Source organism: Megascapheus bottae, chromosome 4 (genome assembly GCF_031878675.1).
Source record: "Megascapheus bottae isolate mThoBot1 chromosome 4, mThoBot2.hap1, whole genome shotgun sequence".
In the NCBI taxonomy this organism is placed as follows: domain Eukaryota; kingdom Metazoa; phylum Chordata; class Mammalia; order Rodentia; family Geomyidae; genus Megascapheus; species Megascapheus bottae.
The window spans coordinates 58,833,076-58,847,685 of NC_143512.1; the positions used below are offsets into that span (position 1 = coordinate 58,833,076).

The window sequence follows — 14,610 nt, forward strand, 5'->3', positions numbered from 1 at the left end:
TGTTCATTGCAGCATATTCACCATAGCAAAGATATGGAACCAACCTAGATGTCCCTCAGTTGATGAGTGGATCAACAAGATGTGGTATTTGTACACAATGGAATTCTATGCTGCTGTCAGAAAAAAATGACATTGCCCCATTTGTTAGGAAATGGAAAGACTTAGAAAAAAATCATATTAAGTGAAGTAAGCCAGACTCAAAGGAACATAGGCTCAATGGTTTCCCTCATTCGTCATAATCAGTAGAAACCTTGGGCTCTACTAGCAGAGATTTGCAATAGAGAAAAACCTTGATACATAAGGCCATATAGTATGAAGGTAATTGAAAGGACCTCTAGGATATTGAAACAAAAGCCATATAATGAATGATTGTTGTTCTTAATGTACTATGTTATCTCTCATCTCTTTTGCTGTCCCTTGGTTATCTCATATTGTAACAGTATCTCACTTTGTTATCTGATATATTGGATATATTTGTATTTGGTTATTTGAAATTGGATAGGGAAGGGGGAAAACCAAGATGGGGGTGGAGGGAAGGGTAATGGGGACCAAGACATGTGAAAGGGTATCAATGTATGTGAATTAATGCACCTTCTATCTGGCAAATATCATGTAACCCTTTTATTAATTACAATAAAAATATTAAAAAAAAATTTGCTGCTGATCTCAAACTGCAGAACAAGCACAGTTTTTCCAAAATGTTACAGAAGCTGAGGTTTTTTTTTTTTTTTTTTTTTTTGTCAGTCATGGGGCTTGAACTCTGGACTTAGGCGCTGTCCCTGCACTCTTCAGCTCAAGGCTACCACCCCTATTCCTTGAGCCAAGCGCCACTTCCACAGAAGCAGAGTTTTTTAGGAAGTGACCTCTGGTTAGGAGCAGATAAGGGAGATGGCTATGAACAAGATCAGAGAGCTTACTGCCACTTCTCAAAATGGAGTAGCTCCTGTCAGCCTTTTTACTCTAAATTTTTTTCAGCTTGGAAGTCTCCTTCCCCCTTTCAAAATGTCAGATACAGATATTTTTTCTGACCAAGAAATTGTAATAAATTGACAATTTGTCGACTAAATCTTGCCTTGGGACATTTGGCCTAGGGTATTCTTCAAACTCTTGGCATTGTACATTGGTCTTACTGATGACATCAGATGTGCAATGTGGCCTTTGAGGAGTCTTAATTGTCTGCAGTGTCTGAGACACTGAATGACCTGCACAGAATTAAACAATGAAAACAGCCATACATTTGAATCTTTGGAAGAACTTAATTCAGTTTTTAAATTTTCAGACCTCCTGATGATCACAAAAGAAGAATAAGTAATCAGAAAGAAGCTAAGAGATGATCACAACCTCAGTCCAATTGAAAGAGGGATCTAAAGGAAGAGTAAGATGTTAAAATATTGTCAAAATCTGGGCCTACCTCTACCCCTACCAACTGAAACAATATGTCAGGAACAGCATTTCTTTCTTGTCAGGACAATCTTAAGGTTGAACAGGTTAGTCATGGGCAAGTAAGCTTATTTAGCTCTGCTCACAATAAAAGGAGGGCATGTTTTTAATAGCCAATCACAATACAGATCAATGTACTTCCTCATGCGTGCTTTATAAACTGTACTGTATGTCTGGAGAGCCAAAGGGGCTGAAGTCTGTCCAGTTCACAAACTGTTCTTTTGTATGCACAATAAACTCTTGGATTTCTTTTTGAATGTGATCTAATTTTATTTGAACAGAGCCCTCCTTGTAGTTGTGGTTTCTCACAGCATGGGAGTCTCAGGGTGATCGTGCTATTTACCTGGCAGCTATGCTCAAAGAAGGAGGCTTCAAGGGACAGGAAGGGGTAAGTTCTTGAGGTCTGGCTCAGGAAGCTCACACACTGTTACTTTAATGTGAGAGAAAACAACACATTGTTACCATTGTTCATTCAATAGGGCCATTGAAACCCATGTTTTAGATCTCTTGCCCCAACTCCAGGAGACCTCTGCTAGGACCAGCCACTACACCTATATGCCAAATTAAAAAAATACAAAAATAAAATCAAAAACACACAGTGAAGTACAAAGGATAATTATGACACAGTAACCATCTGAACACAGAGCTTTAGTACATCTTCAGGTGTTGGTGGTACAAATATTGCCATTACATTCAATAGAACTGAAGGGAGTGGTTGAGAAGGGTGTAGAAGGGCGTACAAAGATACTGCAGTCCCTGGCACAGGTGTGACCTGGTTGGCTATTATCTCAGTCTTTGTCTCCGGAGGCCCTGCAGGTAGGTGGTCTGTAGCTTTTGTTTTTCTTCTTTGGGGGGCATTTGGCCTTTTATCACAAGATATAAAGACAGCATTGCTGATCTCTAGGGCAGTTTGCCTTTAGTCACAAGATGTTTATCTGAGACAGATCTGTTTTTTCTGGAGTCAAAGGTGGAGAAAATGGAGGACATCAAAGGGCAGAGATTCAAAAGTGTGTGTGTTTGGAGTGGGTGCCAAGCTTTTCATCCCAGACCCAACAAAAGTATCTTTTAAGTTGTCTCTTATGGGAGGAGTGAGAGTCAACTAGTTGAAACAGAGGAGATATTAGACCCTCTTTCCCTCTCCGTTCACCATGCAAGGAAAAGGTAACTTAAAATAGAAAAGTGAGAAAAAACTATAGGAAAATGCTAGTTTTAATCCAATAGGGAACATTTTAGAAAGCAAGATAAAGCTAAAAATAGAAAATAAGTGTAAGACTGTAATCATGATGAAAAGACTTTCAAAGTGTTTAGCCAAACTCGAATTGTAGGACTGAGAATGTGGCAAAAAAGCTAAGACTGCCTAGCAGGCTTGAGATCCTGAGCTCAAACCCCAAAGAAATGTTTCTTTCTCAACTGTTGTGCTCCAAGAACAAGAATAACAGCGAGAATGAGTCTCAAGTTAGGCAAGTCACCATTTCCTGTGCACAAACAGGCTGATTCAACTGGAAAGGTAATTTTTCTTTAAATGAGGTCAACTCACTTAAAGAAGGGTGGCTTTAGATTAATGATTTTATAAGGCTAGTTGGAAAAGCTTAGTCAGAGTTCAGTTTGTTTTGATAAGTGCTTACTGGTAACATCCTCCCAAGATATAGGAAATGTTTACAGACACCAGAGGATGCAAAGCAGGTGCAGGCCATGGCACCCTGCGAAGGTTCTGTTGAGAATGGTTGAATCACTGTACTTTCTGAGCTAGTCACAAACAGCTTTCTAGGTTCATTATCATGTGTATGAGCTCCTTACTGTTTATGCATCCTGTTTTGCACACAGTGCCTGGTCTGTGGCCCATTTTTAATGTTGCTAGATAAATTCTGTCTTATATATATTTTAATATCAATTTATATAATCTATATATTTTCTGAAAGTTTTACCCCTATATTATTAACCCATAAACAAGAATATTTTAAATATGCACATGAATTTAAAAGAAAACAAAAGTTCATTACGCAAAATCTCCTTTCGCAAGGAACTGTTTTTAATGTATCAAGCATGACCTTTAAAGAGGGAGAGAGAGCCTAGTTCTTGAGAATATTTTAAAATAAAAACTGTGTTCGATTTGGGCGCTAAAGCAAGAGACCTGCTGGAGGCCAGGGGTCTGAGGACAGCTTGAACTATACAAAACCAAAGAACAATATAAATTTATTAAATGTGTTAAAGCATCCTGTGAATCATCAAATCTTACCACCCAGTTACATAATTATCTTAAGATTTCTTTTCCAATGAAGTAATAGTTTCATTCTATTTTAATGGGATCAAAAAGAATTTCTAAACTCCAGGCCAACGGTGTTGGAGTCTGACAAAGGTCAACATGTTTGTGAAGTTTTTATAGTGTGTCCTTCAGGCAGCTTTTGTTTTTGCTTTCTTGAGTTCTTGTTGGCTGCTGGAAAAGTCTTACAACGGGAAAATAAAAACAGGTAACCTATGGGGCCTAAGGACCCAGAAGCCTCATTCCGGAGAGACCCGGTTAAACCTTCAGAGACTTAGAGAAGAGGCTGATTAGTTGGTAGAGCTGAGAAACTGCAGGAGGAAAGACGCAGGGCGGCAGGATGGTGTCTTCCAGTCGCACAGAAAGAATCCAGTCTCATACAGAAGTCCAGAACTGTCTTGGGGGAGAAGTGTCCTCTTTCTCTCGCCTGTCCCGCCCAGGGGAGGGAGGGGACCTGCCTGCCATGGATGCGCCCAGTAGTCGGCCGGGAGCTCTACCCAAGGCGAAGGGACAGACATCACCTGGCCGGCGTCGCGCTCTCCCGAGGCGGGGAGCGCGCAGAGGGCGGAGGCTGGAGAGGATGCAGCGCGGAGGTGGCACCGCACATCCGGCGCGCCTGCCGCAGCCGGCTGCGGGCTGCATAATTGATAAGGGAGGGCCGGGCGCAGGGCAGGGCCGGCCAGGGGTGCGCGGTGCGCGTCGTCGGAGAAGAGGGCGGCCCGGCCCGGCCCCTCCCATTTTGCGTCTTCCCTTTAAAGCCGGGTTCCCGCGATCAGCCTCCGGCTCCGGGTTACCAGTCAGTACCCGGGTGACTCCAGACCAGGCACACCGCCGGGGAGCCACCACCTCCATCCGGACAACAGGCGACCTGCCGGCGCCATGCACGCGCTCACGGGCCTCTGGGGCCCCGGAACGACCCGAGCGCCGCTCGCTGGGCTCTTCCTCCTGTGCGTCCTGGCGGCGGCGCGCCCCAGCTTGGGGGACCCCTCAGGTGTGTCCGGGTGCAGGATCGGGGCGCGCGCTTCCCGACCCCCGCGCGTGCGGAGGGAATCGCGGGCGCCCGGATTCGGGCGGTGGTGGGAGGCGCGGGGATGCTGGCGGGTGGGGAGCCGAGGCCTCTTATTGGCTGGGCGGAGGTTACCCGTGGAGAGACGACTTGGGGACTGGGGATCCTCGGACCGCGCAGCTCCGAGGGGGTGAACCGGGCAAGGTAGGGGGGCGCTGGGTTTAGGGCAAGGTCCGGTGTTTTCCTAGGTAGAGGGTGTTAGCGCCGGGACGTTGCTAATATGGCTTGCTTCTAAGTCACATTCTTCCTAGGCCAACTCCCTTGGCTTGAGTGGACCGTAAGGCTCAAATATCACCTTTCTTCCTCCTGACCAGTGGCTTTGAGGATTTGTTTTTAGAGGCGAGTGGAAAAATCACCACCCAACCAACTAAGCAAAGCTTGACCAACTTACCTGTGTGTCTATGTGTCTTCTTTATACACCTTGATCATTTAAAATAAAGTTGCTGGGTTTTTTTTTTTTTTTGCTTGCTTAAAACATTTTGATCGAGGGATTTAATTACAAACAGGATCAATCTTTTTTTTTTTTTTTCCTCCCCAGTTTTGCCTGACTCCTTACTTGGCAACTTTTTGTGTCAGACTCCCCCTCCCCCTTTTATTTTTTGTGTGTTGGTCCTGGGGCTTAACCTCAGGGCCTGGCCACTGGTCCTAAGGTTTTTTTTTGCTCAAGGCTTTGAGCCACAGCAACATTTAAAGAGTTTTATCCTGATATCTCAGCTTCCTGAGTAGCTAGGATTACAGGTGCCTGCCACCAGTGCCTGGCTTGGTGGAGAATCTATTTCCATGAGTGTTTAGCTTGTAGAATTTTTGAACATATAAAGAAGGAAAGATAAGAAAAGAATAAGACTTCACATTTTGTACATACCATTTAAAAGGAGTAGTTGTGAAAGAACTTGGACAAAGTCTTCTAAGTTGCTTGGGTCTCTCTATCTCCTTGATCCAAATCTCCTTTCCATCATACTCTTTATAAATCATTTTCTACTTTATGGGTATCCCTGTATTTCTGTCATTGACTCTCACACATCATTCCCTAAACAATAGTACTTATTTATTTGCTTGCTTGCTCCCTTAGTACCTTTAGTGTGGCAGGTAAGTGTTCCATGACTCCAGCTCCAGCCCCAGACTGTTTTTTTTTTTTTGAGAATCAGTGCATTCTGGGTTAATCATAGCAGTTTTGTTTTTCCTCTTTTGTCCTGGGGCTGGAGCTTGAACTCTGGGCCTGGGCGCTGTCCCTGAGCTCTTCAGCTCAAGGCTTCTGCCCCAGTCCTTGAGCCACAGCCCCATTTCCAGTTGTCTGGTGATTAACTGGAGATAAGAGTTTCATTGACTTTAGGGTCTGGCTTTGAACCTCGATCCTCAGATCTCAGCCTCCTCAGTAGCTAGGATTACAGGTGGGAGCCACCTCGCCCTTCTCAACAGTTTGTTTTTCTAAAGATAGTGGTATTTGGATCCTGCCATCAAAAAGGTTGGTTTGTTTGGCCTGGGATCCCTGGACGCCAGGACATTAGTTAGATTTTCTTTTTTGGTGGGGGTGGGGATGGGGGAGGAGGTTGTGGCGGCTGCTACTCTGGCTTTATACTATAGTGCATGTCTTCTTACCTCTCAGCCACACCTCAAGCCCTCATTTTTGCTGTTTTTCTTTTTTCTTTTTTTGGCCAGTCCTGGGGCTTGAACTCAAGGCCTGAGCACTGTCCTTGGGTTTTTTTTCCCCTCAAGACTAGAGTCTTACCATTTGAGCCACAGCACCACTTCTGGCTTGTTCTAAGTATGTGGTATCAAGGAATTGAACCTGGGTCGTGCTTGCTAGGCAAGCACTCTACCACTAGGCCAAACTCCTTGCTCTTAAGGTTTTTTTTTTCTTTTTTCTTTTTTTTAGCATACATAAGTTATATATAAAGCATGATACTCTTCTCTTACCACTCAGCCATTCTTACTGATCTGATTGTTGCAGGTTATTGTTTTTGAGATGGGGTCTTGCTTCATGCTCCAAGATGCATCTGGGCGAGATTTTTCTATGTGACACTTTAGATTGTAGCTGGTATAATGGGTGTATACTGCCTTATCCTGCTCCTTGTTGAGAACTAGTCTCATGATTTTTTTCTGCCTACACTGGCCTCAAACGATGATCCTTCCAATCTCAGCCTCCCATGTAGCTATAACTCCACATGAGTCTCCAGTGCCTAGCTGGACATTAGTAGGTTTCACAAGTTCCCATGTGAATAAAAGCAGGTTGAAAATCACTTCCTTAAGATGACCTGTTGCCTGTTAGTTCCTTCTTCTGTTGGCAGTAGGTTTAATAACTCACAGCTGGCTTCTTTGTAAAAGGGGTGGGGGGAAGCCGTGGAATAAATGTAAGTGTAAATATACATGATGCATGGGAGAGTGGAAAGTATGTGCATGGTTAAGTCATGTCCTCTTAGCTCTACTTGGTGAAGTTATGAAATATGACACGTGATAGGTAGGAAGTGGGGGTAGCAAGGTTGCATGCTTACTGGGTAAAGGGTTCTGGCATTTGCACTACCTTTTTGCCCCTTTTTCTTTAGTTTTTTTTTTTTTTTTGAGGGAGGGGCCCATGGATGACTTTGGATTATGAACCTCCTATCTCTGCCTCTTACATAGCTGGGATTACAGATGTGTAATCCTATCTGCTTTGTTTTTTGAGATAGAATCTCACTGGTTTGGCTAGAGGGCTTTGAACCAGAATAGAATCTCACTGGTTTGGCTAGAGGGCTTTGAACCAGAATCCTCCCCCACCACTAACCTACTCCTGTATAGTTTTTATGTAGATGTTTTGAACTACTTGGAGATAAGATGTTGGGGGCAAAGTTGAATAATAAATGGGTCTATGTTATTGTATTTGTTATAAAACAATAGTGTGCCAGCCCCCACACTGTGCAACTTCTAGCCTGATTAAATCAATTTTATTGTCCCTGGCTTCCAAATGAGAAAATTGGGGCCAGGTTAAAGTATCGCACAAGTACCTGTATTTGGTTAGTTAGTAGAGCAGGAAACTGAGCATTGGTCAATCTGACTCTTAAGCCTGTTTTTTTTTTTTTTTTTTTTTTTTTTTTAACACAGTGGTTAGTTGTCTCTGAGACAATTTGGCATGGCTAGGAATATCTGCAACTGTTGAAGCTAAATGTTTCCGTTGAGCTCAAGGACATGCTGACAGTTTGAGTCCTAGCCTAAATTTAGGTCCAGGAATTCACCTTAAGTCCGCCAAGGCTTTTTCAATTAAGTAAGAGAAATAGGAGAATAGTACTCAAATGGGATTCTTTCAGCATTATTTTCAGCACTATTAGATGGAACAAATTGGAATAGTCCAGTGTATTCTTTGAAAACTTGCAAGCTTCTACATTACCATCTTGAAGTCCAGTGTACATGGCTTGTTTGCATCTGTGATTATCTTTGTTGTCTTTGTACCAGTTTCCTACAGAAATTGCCTATTTATTAAATAGTTGTTGGAATGAATGTTATTGAGTGCCCACGTTTGTGATTACCGTGTTAGTCTCCATCTCAGTAGAAGACACTGGAGGAGAAAGAGAGGGAGAGAGGGAGAGAGAGAGAGAGAAAGAGAGAGAGAGAGAGAGGGAGAGAGAGAGAGAGAGAGAGAGAGAGAGAGAGAGAGAGAGAGAGAGAGAGAGAGAGACAGAGAGACAGAGAGAGACAGAGAGAGACAGACAGAGAGAGACAGAGAGAGAGACAGAGAGAGAGTGAGTCCTGGGTACTGTCTCTGAGTATGCTTTTGCTCAAGGCTAGTGCTCTACTATTTGAATCATTGTTTCATTTCTGCCTTTTTGGTGACTAATTGGAAATAAGAATCTTAAGGACTTTTCTACCTGGGCTGGTTTCAAACTGTGGATCCTCAGAACTCAATCTCCTGAGTTAGGATTACAGGCATGAGCCACAGGTGCCCAATGACACTAGCAATTTTTATCTTAAAGGCACTTACAGTGTGAAACCTTTATTTGTTCAACTGGATCTTTGTCTTCCTGACCCTCCTTTTCCTTCCCATCTTTCCCTGAATAGTTTCTATAAGGCACTGGGGGAGGCCAGACCAGGGAAGTTTCTCACCTGGTGGGTGGAGCCAGAGGCATCCAAATGCTGGTGAGAAAAGCATCCAGCTCAGGGAGGCGTGTTAGACCCTCAGCACAGTGAGAAGGTGCTTCTGCAAAGGGATGGTCGATACTGGAACTTGGAGCTGAGCGAGATGGCCAGTGCTTCTGTGCAGGAGCAGCGAGATCTGCAGTGTGTGGCCCCCACACAGGCATGGGGCTCTTCAAAAAGCAATCAAGGAGAGGCTGACCAGCACAGGAATGAATGGTGAGGAGTTTTATGGGAGATTAGTTCCGTCCAAGGGGACTGACCATATAATATAAATAAGTAAGGAGAACAGAATTCAGGAATGCCACTACAGAGAAGGAAATTACAGTGGGGGAAAGTTCTGTAATGCTAATCAGAACCCTTGCTGTGAATGCATGATTACAAAGTATCTTACCTAATCCAACCTATGTATGTAGAAATGCATGCATAACATCTGCACATCATGGGTATTGTATACACACGTGTATGTATAGTATTTCACTATCAGTGCTGTATCTGTGTGTATGAGTGTGCATGTGTGGTCAGTCTACTGAGGTACAATAATGATCACCAAGTGATTTGTATATTTAGCGCCCAGATCTTGGATTCCAGGTCCGTTGTTCTAATTGTAACTGGGATATCTTGGAGAAATGGCTGATTTTACGGGTGGAGTGGCAAAGTCTGGAACACTTTGTGTCAGCAAACACAAGGAATGATGAGTCATGTTTAAAAGAACCAATGTGAAGGGGTTCCCATTGAAAATGCTGAGACACACTGAGCATCAGATAACAGAAAACTGCTGGATGGCTATTATTATTATTACTAATTATTATTATTATTTGAGACGTGTTTTGCCATTTAGACCAGGGTGGCCTTGTACTTAGAATCCTCCTTTCTTAGTTTCCCAGTACAGTGCTGATGGAATTATACTCCAGTGAATAATGTAAGACTTCATGAGCACATGCTGATAGGGAGAAATGAATCAAATCAGTGAAATGCTTGACAAGACACAAAGCATTACAGACTTCCAAAGAAATGATCCACCAAGTTCTCATATATACAGAGGGAGAACAAGTCACATTATGGCAGAGAAGCACACTGCTTTCATCAAATAAGCACAGTGAAAAAGCCAAGAATGATACAGAAACTTTTATTTTTGTGCCATGTGGTAGGACATAATAAGGAGACTGCTTGCCCTCTGCACTATTTCTGCCAAAGGTGTCTCCTTAAAAACAAACAATATATTACAAAAGCACTCTTCTGGATTTTCCTTTCCAATGTTGATCAGAGTAGGGAGACACTGGAGCTGTTCCAGAGTGAAACTAACCAGAGGCATGGCAGTTTATGGCAATGTGTGATTCTGACCTGGATCTTTTGCTACCTAGTACTCTATGGGGGGAAGAAGGTTGGCCCTGAGGAGACAGAGTTGGTGGAGTGGGGAGGTAGTGGTGCATACATGCCGGCTTCCTGATTTTAATGTGGTTTTGGGATGGTGTGAGCATATTTTCTTCGTAGCAGACATACAGTAATATCTGAGAGGAACATGGGTCATCAGGTCAGTAATTCAGCTCTCACTTGGCTCAGAGAAGCATGTTCTGATCTTGAAACTTCTGTTTTGTGACTATTTGAAGAGAAATAAAAAGTTCAGTTTTTGAGAAAGCTTGATGTAACAAGGCAGCAAACTGCACCACTCCTTAAAAGATGGTCATCTGTTTATGTTCTTTGTACTTTTTCCCCAGAGCGATGCTTGTGCTTCAACAGGACTAGACTGTATATGCAGAGGATATGTGTTCTAGATTGTAATCTTCTGCAGGTTGAATAATTTGTTTGCATAATCACTTAAATATTTCACAGGGTAAGGTGAACTCTGAGAAGAAACAAGCTAGCACACGTGCATTGACGTACAAGGGAAAAGAGAAAAGATGATTATTCAAGCCTATCAAAATATTTTAAGGAATCTTAGTATTTTCCTTGTACTTTTTCAAGTTATTGAAGTCATTAGAACTAATGTATCCCTAATCTGAGGGATTATAGCCAGTTACACATTTCTGAGAACCTGAAAGAGAATTTTGCTTGATTTTAAAATCTGAAGTGCTTTTGTGAGTTGGTTAGCAGCAGTGAGCTAGCTAATAGCCATAACTGATTTCCTGATTTCAACGCTTTATGCAGCGTGAGGGTATTCTTCCTAAAACATGTTTCCCCAGTAGTCCGCTGGAGGGTGTTGGTTTTCAGTAAAGATGGGTGTGAAGTCCTCATGCTTTAAAATATTTGCTATGTAGAGCAGGGCTGTGGGATGAAGGGGCCATTTGAAAATGGTTTTATTGCCATCTTGGCCTGGATATTTCTTTGTTTTGGGGGCTGTTAATGAAAACTGTTTTAAACATTTTGCTTGCAGTTAGGGTTTGGGTACTGTCTGGGAGCTTTTTGCTCAAGGCTGCCAATTGTCACTTGAACCAAAACTTCATTTCCAGCTTTTTAAGTGGAAGTAAGGGTCTCATGGACATTTCTTCCTGGGCTGGCTTCAGCCACTATCTTTAAGTTTCAGCCTCCTAACTAGGATTACAGGCATGAGCCAACAGCACCCAGCTGTTTGTTTTTTGTTTGCTTTTTAAAATTGATCTATACATGGCTATCTTATCTTGTCCAGTAGATTCTGTTCTATGATTTAAAAAAAATAGCAGTTCCTTATCTGGACTATTATCTGTCTCTTTATTACAAAGCCTGATTTATATGTGGCTTTGTCAGGATTACTTATTTTTTTGAAAAACTTTCTTTCTTCTTTTCTTGACAAATTCTCTCTGGTTATTATGTCAGGAATCCAAAACAACCTTGCCTCCCTTTTCTTTCTTTTTAACTTTTCTAATCCATTTAACAAACTAGAGATAGGAGCTCTGTTTATCTTAGGACCTAGAAATTCAACTCTGAATATATTGTTCATAAGCATTACTTTACTTTGTACCTGGATATTTTTAAAGCTATAGCTGTGCCATATTATGGTTTAAATGGCTTTTCAAAACAATTTTGATAAACTATGGGCTTGAACTCAGGGCCTGGGTGCTATCCTTGAATTCTTTTGCTAATGGCTAGTGATTTCAAATCTCAGCCTTTTGAGTAGCTTCACCTTCCAATTTGCTTCAGTTACATAGAGCCCCAAAGTAAAGTGTGTGAAAATGTTCTCTACATATTTTTAGTAGATCTTGCCACACATATATGTCATTTAATTTCAATGTGTTAATGATACAAATTGCCCCTCTAAATCTTGTCGATTTCAAAATGTATGTGAAATATATGTAAATGTGAAAGAGTAGAGATAGTTTTGCTGTTTCTCAAGAAACCCTAAGAGGTAGAATGGGTTGCAAAACTCTCATACTCCATCTCTGCCTGAAGTAGGAAGAAAGCCTTACTTCTGGAACAGCCATTGCTTGTTACTCTTTCCTGTTTTTGGCCTTTGCCTCTATTTTTGCATCTGTAAAAGAAAGCCAGGTGCAAAACTTTTGTAAATTGTCAAGAAAAGGGGGAGGGTTATAATCTTGACGTCAGGACGGCATTTATACAGCGTTCTTAGTCTTTTCCCTAATGAAATATATATGTGGTGGAGCTTTGTCTTCATGAAAGAACTGAGATTACCTGATGACATTTTGAAACTCCAAGTAGCAAGTTACTAGGAAAAGTTGGATTGGGACACAAAATTCCTGTGTTTCTATTTTATCTTTCTTTTTTGGTGACTCGGCTTAATCCTTTCAGGGAAATATTCAAACCACCTCTGCTCGAATCTTCTGCCAGTTTCTTTTACACATCAATGTTAGCTAAATCAGCTTTCTGCCAGCCAGCTGTCCTCCCAGTGAAAGCAATAAGGTTTTCAGTCTCTTTTTTTTTTTTTTTTAATTCAAAATACCTTGTCCAAACAAAGAGCTTTTCACTTTTACTATTCAAACTCCTCCCTGCCCTACTTTTCCACTAAGGCATTTATTTGTATATATTGCTTCTCTGAAAGAATCTCGTCCCAAAGCAAAAATAGTAATCATTACAGATGATTCTTTGCCCATGAGGTCTGCTTGTTCAGTGGTAAGTGGAGCCTGATGGAGGCCAATGCTTTTAAGGGCACATGATGTTAGGATACCACCATAAAGATGGCTGCGGGCTTATAGATGTATCATTATGCTTTTAATATATGAACTAGCAGTTGGAAATGGCTAGCTTCCACTAGAAGCCTTATTCATTTGAAAAAAAGAGGCAACTCAGGAATGTCGTATGAATACTGACCATAACATGCAGTCCTGAAATGATCATAATCATCCCTTTCTTAACTATTTTTCAAAGATTTCTTCCTAGCATTCTTTTACAGGTAGCAGCAAAAACAACCACATATACCTCGCGTGGTGGTACATGACTGTACCATCTCAGCTACTTGGGAGGTAGAGGTGGGAGGATCTTTGCAGTTTAAAGTGAAAAAATAATTTAGCAAGACTCAATCTCAGAAATAGGAACGTGGGCAGTGGCAACACGTCCTGGGCAAAAGCATAAGACCCTACTTGAAAAATAATAAAGGCCCAAAGGACTGGAGATAGCTCAAGTGGTAGAGTGCTTACTTTTTTAATGTGAGGTTGAAACTCACTATGAACAAGTAAACGAATGAATGAATGAATGCAACATCTACTGTATTCTTGAATTCTGTAAAATCCTTATGTAGTTTTTATTTTTCGTATTCCTTTCACTTCTTAGTTGAAATTTTGGTTCAAGGTATACTTAGGTTCCTTTTGATTCTTTTAAGATGGATCCTAGTGAGGTTCTTCCCTAAGATACCAAAATGTAAATGTTTTGCAAAATACACAGATCGGATGATATGCAGACAGCTCGTTCCTTCCCATTCATCTGGTCCTGGATTCCCATTCATAAACAAGTGACATTTGCCTTGACTTCTCTGTGGTAGTTTTTCTTTAATACAGTTTCTAAGTCATCTGCTCAGATATGGAAAAGAATCATTTTCACTAGGAATATGAATGTTGATGGGAGCCTTTTTTTTAATCAAGTGTGTGTTGAAGGGAGAAGGAGAGGATGTGAGTTGAGTGAAGACTTGAAGAATAGAGCCAAGTTGACAATATTAAGTGCTCTCTCTCCCCCATGACTCGTCTGATGGAATTGGGTTAGTTTTTGCAGGAGGTTAAGTTTGATACCCTAAGGTCCAAAGAGAATGGTAAGCAAGATAAAAACAGACAGGAAACTTTGAGGGAAAGGAGTGGGAGAAATGCAAAGCTGGTTTTTTTGACACTGGTTTTTAGAGGGACGTGCCAGGAAAGGGGAAGTAGGTAGTCAGAAAATAACACACTGTGTCGCAGCCATTTTGTTTTTTCTGACCTGAGCCCAGCACTTCCAGTTTAATTTCCGTGCTGTCCTCCTTCTCTGTACTCATTTCTTTGCCTCTTCTTATTTTCTATTTTCTGTCACTTTTTTGCCTAATTTCTCAATATTCATTTCTTTTTTTTTCCTCTTTTTTTTTTTTGCCAGTCCTGGGGCTTGAACTCAGGGCATGAGCACTGTCCTTGGGCTTTTTCCTTGAGGCTAGCACTTTACCACTTGAGCCACAGCACCACTTCCAGCTTTTTTCTATGTATGTGGCACCAAGGAATCGAACCTGGATTTTCATGCATGCTAGGCAAGCACTACTGCTAGGTCAAACTCCTGGCCTCATTATTCTTTTCTGTTCAGTTATGTTTTGTAAAGAAATTGCAATTGTATGGTTTTTATTCGAGGAGAAAAATCTATC

At 41.7% G+C, this 14,610-nt stretch overlaps 1 protein-coding gene across 1 annotated transcript in view; it reads left to right on the plus strand.

Annotated features, from left to right (window-relative positions):
* Positions 1–4,280: 4,280 nt before the first annotated feature.
* Positions 4,281–14,610, plus strand: part of Emb (embigin) — a 39,747-nt gene continuing 29,417 nt past the window's right edge. The window contains 2 exon segments of the mRNA XM_090331962.1: positions 4,281–4,349; positions 4,352–4,691. Coding sequence (XP_090188088.1) covers positions 4,281–4,349; positions 4,352–4,691 — 409 coding nt within the window.